Below are 5,723 nucleotides of genomic sequence, written 5' to 3' on the forward strand. Positions count from 1 at the left end.
TTAAAAAAGAAAAAAAAAAGAGCAAAAAAAAAAAAAGAAAAACCCAAATAAAAATTACAAAAAATAAAATACAGCATGAGAAAAAATTAAAAACTTTGAGAAAAAAAAACCTATAAAATGTAAAAAAAACATAAAATATGACAAAAATAAAAATAATAAAAACATGTTAGTAAAAAAAAAACTATAAAAATGCAGAAAAAACCAAAATTAACTCGTTAAAAAAAATGAATAAAAAATTAACGAAAAAAAAATGATTTTTTTTAAAATATATAATTTAGAGAAAAACAAAGTGAACGACAAAAAAATATAAAAACATTTTTTTAAGTTAAAAAAAAAAGAATTAATTAAAATTAAAAAATATTTAAATTAAATAATTTAAATAAAAAAAATTAAAATAAAATAAAAATTTAAGGATTTTTTTTAAATTAAAATTATAAAAATAAAGAAATAACATAAAATAAAATTAAAAAAAACAAAATTAAAAAAAAAAAAATCAAAACAATTAAAAATAAATAAATTATAAAAAAATAAAATAAAAGTAAATAAATTTCAAAACATGTTACAAAAAAAATCAAAAAAGAAAGAAAGAAAGAAAAAAAATAAAAATAAAAAACGGAGCATCAAAAGGAAATCCGGGACCTGCTGGATATGGCGGGATCTTTAGAGATAGCCAAGGCCAAACCAGATGGATCTATGCAGACAGAGGAGGTATAATGAGTAACAACGAAGCCGAGTTCATGGTGGCATATCAAGGAATCAGGATCGCAATAAGAAATGGATATATGAAATTAGAAATAGAAGGTGACTCAAATTTGGTAATAGAGACAATCAGAAAACTAAATCATGGCAAGTCATGGGAACAGGTGGCTAAGAGCTGGAGGACGGCGGGTCTCATCCAGGACTTAGAAGAATCTATGAAACGTATTGAGTATAAGGTCATTCATCATGTAAGAAGAGAAGGCAATAGACCAGCAGACTACCTGGCAAACTGGGGATGCAACGAACCAGATGGAAAAGTAGATACCATATGGACATCCCAGCTGGCCACGACAAGATGGGAAAACCTAAACCGAATCACCAAATAGGATAATAATGATACAATACAACCATGATCATGCTAACACACATACCCCGATTGGGGTGGAGAAAGATGGACAACATAAGGCTGTGATGGGATGTAGTACAGGGCAGTACACGCCACACATCAAAGCCATCATTATTAGGCTAGCAGCGATGGCATGCAGAGGAGAACGCACACCAAGACAAGAAACAGGTAGAATTATGAAAATGGCAGGGGAGAAGATCGGCGGCGATCATTTGGCGCAATAGAGGTTAGGTGGCGGTATTCTTTCAAGAGCAGGAGCAAGCAAAAAGACAGATAATCTGAAGACCGAAAAGGTGGCGAGGAGCGAAGCAGGTTGGCAGAGAAACTTGGGGCATCGACTTAATAGAAAGCAAGACGATATGGCGGAGGGAGGAAGGAAGGAAAGGCGGGTGAAGGAGGGGGGAGGGAGGAATACACGGAGGGAACAGGAATGAACAACGGAAGAAGAAGGAGATTGCAGAGAAAAGAAAATGGAGATATGGAATGAGGAATGCAGGGCGAGAGTGACTTTCGAAGTAGGGCAGAGCAGCAGGAGTAGGGGCAGACCTACGAGAAGAGGAAAAGGAAGGAAGCGTAGGGGTCGCGGAAGAACATGGCAGGCGAAACATGGCGAGACTGAGATTCCGGCCTCGAACCAGCAGAAACGAGGTCGTCGCTCCTCAGAGCAGGTTGCTCAGGAAGCGGAGAAAGCATATGTCAAAGGGACCAACAAAGATATCAGAAGGATAATAGATGCTCTAGAAAACAAAGTTCTAGAAGAACCCTCTGATCCAGAAATGGAGGAATGGAACACCCTCATTCCGGATCCTGGGAATACAAGAGGGCGCCTAACATTATATAAACAGGCATTACATATGTATTGGGTTATGAAACATCTGTTAGCCAGCGCAATGGAGCAGGTCGCTGTAGAGATAACAGAGATAGCTCAAGGTCTGCCGGATATGAAAAAGGAGATGGCCAATCTACAGCTCATGATGCGGAAGCAGGACAGCAAAATGGAGGAAATCCGCGGCATGCTGAAGGAATTAACCAAGGCGAAGCGTGAGGAGGAAATCAAGCAAGAAATCATGGTAGACTGAATGTTTGCTCTGTTATTTTTTGAATTTTTTGATAAGCATTAGAGAACCAGCCAGTATGGCAGTTCATGATATGTATTTGAGACTAGGCATTAAGAGACAGAATGTAGATAGGAAGCTGCTATAGTTTTAAACATGTTGTTTTTCAAGCTAAGATGGCAAGTAGACATTCTCAAACTATGGGGGTCCAACAGACCCGGTTTCCCTATGGGGCGGGTTGAGGTCACCTGCGAATGTATATTTTATTTTTGTTGTATATAATAGAAAAGGTCATACCGTAGCTTACAAAAAAAAAAAAAACAATTAAAAAAAAAGTTAAAAGAAACAAATACCTCACCCCTCTCCCCTCACCCTCCCTCCCCCCGACCCCTTCCTCCCCCGGTCCTCCCTCATCCCCGTCCCCTTGCCACCCTCCATCCTCCCCCCCAAATGCTCCCCCCTCGGCCCTCCCTCACTCCCCTCCCCTCCCAACCCTCGGCCCTCCCCCTTCCTCCCCCAACCCGACCCGTCTCCCCTCCCCTGCCGACACTCGCCTCTCCCGCCCTTGCTCACCCCTCACCCCCCTCTCCTCCCTGCCCAAGCCCCCAGCCTGCGGCCTCTTGGCCTCTATCTAGGGACCTGGGTGGCTGGGGGAGGTTGCGCCATCAGGGGGGGAGAAAGGGGGGAGGGCAGAGGGGAGGGGTCGAGGGGAGGGCCGATGGTGTGCAGGGGAGAGGAAGGGGGTAAGGGAGGGCCGAGAGGGGAGGGGAGGGGAGAGGGTTGGGTTTGGGGGGAGGGGGAGAGGGTTGGGGTGAGGTATTTGTTTTTTGTTTAATTGTGCTTTTTGTTTTTTTTTTTTTTTAATGGTTTTTTCCCTTTTTCTTTTTATTTATTTTTTAAATTTTTTTATTTTTATTTTTTTTAATATGTTTTGAAATTTATTTTTTTATTTATTTTTTTTTTCTTTTTAATTTTTATAAGTTATTTTTTTAATTGTATTGGAATTCTTTTTATGATTTTTTTTGAATTTTTATAATTTATTTTTTTATTTTTTGTTATTTTTTCCTATTATTTCTTTATTTTTATAATTTTAATTGAAAAAATTAATTCTTAAATTTTTATTTTATTTTATCTTTTATTTTTACTTTTGTTTATTTAAATTATTAATTTAAATATATTTTTATTTTTTATTTTAATTAATTCTTTTCTAATTTTTTTTGGATAATTATTTTAAGCTATTTTTTTCGTAATGAGGTTTTTATTTTTTATTTGCTTTTTAACTTAAAAACAAATTGTTTTTAGATTTTTTTTGTGGTTCAATTTGTTTTTCTTTAAACTATATATTTTTTTAGAAAAGAAATCATTTTTGTTTTATTTTTTGTTTTTTTGGTTGATATTTTATTTAATTATTTTATTTTTACGATCTAATTTTGGTTTTTTTTTTTTTTTAACATTTTTATAGGTTTTTTTTTTTACTAACATGTTTTATGTACTTTTATTTTTAGTTTTAGCTTCTTCTTTTTTATTTTTTTTATTTTTGTTTTATATATATATATATATATATATATAACATGTTTTTATTATTTTTTTTGGTCATGTTTGATGTTTTATTTTTATGTTTTGTGTTTTTTTTTTTACATTTTTATAGGTTTTTTGTTTTTCCTTTTTTATATATATTTTTTGTATTTGATTTTTTGTCATGCTTCTTTTTTTTTCTTTTTTTTTTTTAACATGAAAATCAACAACATTTAAAAACATTATCCACACTTAATTCATTAGAAAATTTAAAGTGTAAAAACTAAGCTCTTTAAACAAAAAGGGTTGATGCTCATCAACACTTTTTTAAATCAAAATGAAAATCACTAACAAAAAAAAATGTTCACACTTGATACATAAAAAAATTTAAAGTGTCAAAAAATATGCCCTCTAAAAAAATGTGTTGACGTTGCATCAACACTTTCCAAAATCAACATGAAAATCACTAACATTTAAAAAAATTGTTCATACTTGATACATAAAAAAATTTAAAGTGGCAAAAATATGCTCCAAAAAAAAGGTATATTCTGAATCACCATTTTTCAAGATCGAGTGATTTTCTGCTACCTCAAAAAAACGGGTACTAGATCATTTTCTTGTTTGATCGGTAAGTATGTTCTATACAATTGGATTTTGTCCTGGTTCATTTTTTCATTGGATTGGGCCTCTTTCTCATTGTTATTTTTATCCTCAAACATTGGATTTTTTTCAATATGTTGGAGAACTTTGTGGGAGTGAACTTTCTAGTTTTTCCACATTTGAAGATAGTTATTTTCACCAAAATCTATGTTTTAAGAAAGCACTAAAAGACAAAGTTGGCAATATATTATTATGTGGAAAATTATTGGATGATCATATTACTAAAAAGTTTCATTGAATTTTGGAAATGAAACAAATTAATTGTATGAAAACTTTGCAGGTAAAATTTACACAAGGGACAATTAGAGGCTAGTATTCAAAATTAATATTGGAGAAGAAACATGGAGGATAGATATAATACTTACAATCATGGAGAATAAGTTAAAGGTTTGAATATCAATGTAGGAAATGAGGAGATAGAATCTAATGAGTACAAATAAACTATTGAATCATTATAATTGGTAGAAATGATGAGGAGCTTGAAGTTGGAGGTGTGAGCTATAACATTGATAACACAAGAATGCTAAGGACTCAATATAATCAAAATAATTTGAGCACATAACTAATATAAAGCTTAAATCAGTTTTAGAGGCAAATGAAGAATGATTCACTAATACAAATTTTAAATCAATTAGAGGCAAATGAAGAATGGATCAGGTTTGTGGCAAGAGGGGGAACACAAAGCATATTCAAATAAGGGGTCTCAAGGAAGCCTCTATGCACTTAAGAAGTATTATTAGAGTTCGAAACATCACCACTCACCATCTTATTCAATGAAAATGTCTCACATTTGAAGAATCAAAGAGTAGCTTGAAAGTACCTTTTTGAGCATTACATAGGTAAAGATACATAGGTTCTTCAATGAGTCGCTTGCATTCTATAGAGACAAGATTTGATGTGATGGGCCTAAAAATATTGATAATACAATCAAGAAGCAAAACTACTTGTATGATTAGAACTTGGGTGAGGTAGACTTCTAAAAGAACCAACAAGATCAACAAATAAGGGAATTAAAATTATTTTCAATAAAAGTAATCCTAACACATTGTCAAATTCAATCGATTTAGAATGGATTCAAGATGGAATAATATTTGGGGAAAATGGGAAAGGATTCTAGTCAAATTTTAGGGTTGTGAAGGGGATCATTTGTATAGAGATTATCCTCATAATGAGGACAAAATGAGGAATGTGCACAATATCCAAGAAGCAACTAGAATGGAATATCCAATGAGATGTAGCTAAGCAATTTTCCCTCAAGGCTACACATTGCCCAAATTAGAAATCACCCAAGTTGCCAAGTGGTGTCTTCAATTAGATCAATGTTGGTTTATTTCCTAGAACATTAGATCATGAGTCTGTTGCATCATATCAAGCAACAACCATGCATT

General features: G+C 33.6%; 1 protein-coding gene across 1 annotated transcript; it reads left to right on the forward strand.

Moving 5' to 3' along the window:
- The first annotated feature begins 713 nt into the window (after positions 1-713).
- On the forward strand, positions 714-1,085 carry LOC149196707 (uncharacterized). Its single transcript, XM_089408394.1, has one exon. The coding sequence runs from the start codon at positions 714-716 to the stop codon at positions 1,083-1,085; it is 372 nt and encodes a 123-aa protein (XP_089264520.1).
- Positions 1,086-5,723: the final 4,638 nt, after the last annotated feature.

Source organism: Pinus tabuliformis, chromosome 2_2 (genome assembly GCF_031772625.1).
Source record: "Pinus tabuliformis cultivar Carrire ecotype Pingquan chromosome 2_2, CPIR1, whole genome shotgun sequence".
NCBI classification, from domain to species: Eukaryota; Viridiplantae; Streptophyta; class Pinopsida; order Pinales; family Pinaceae; genus Pinus; species Pinus tabuliformis.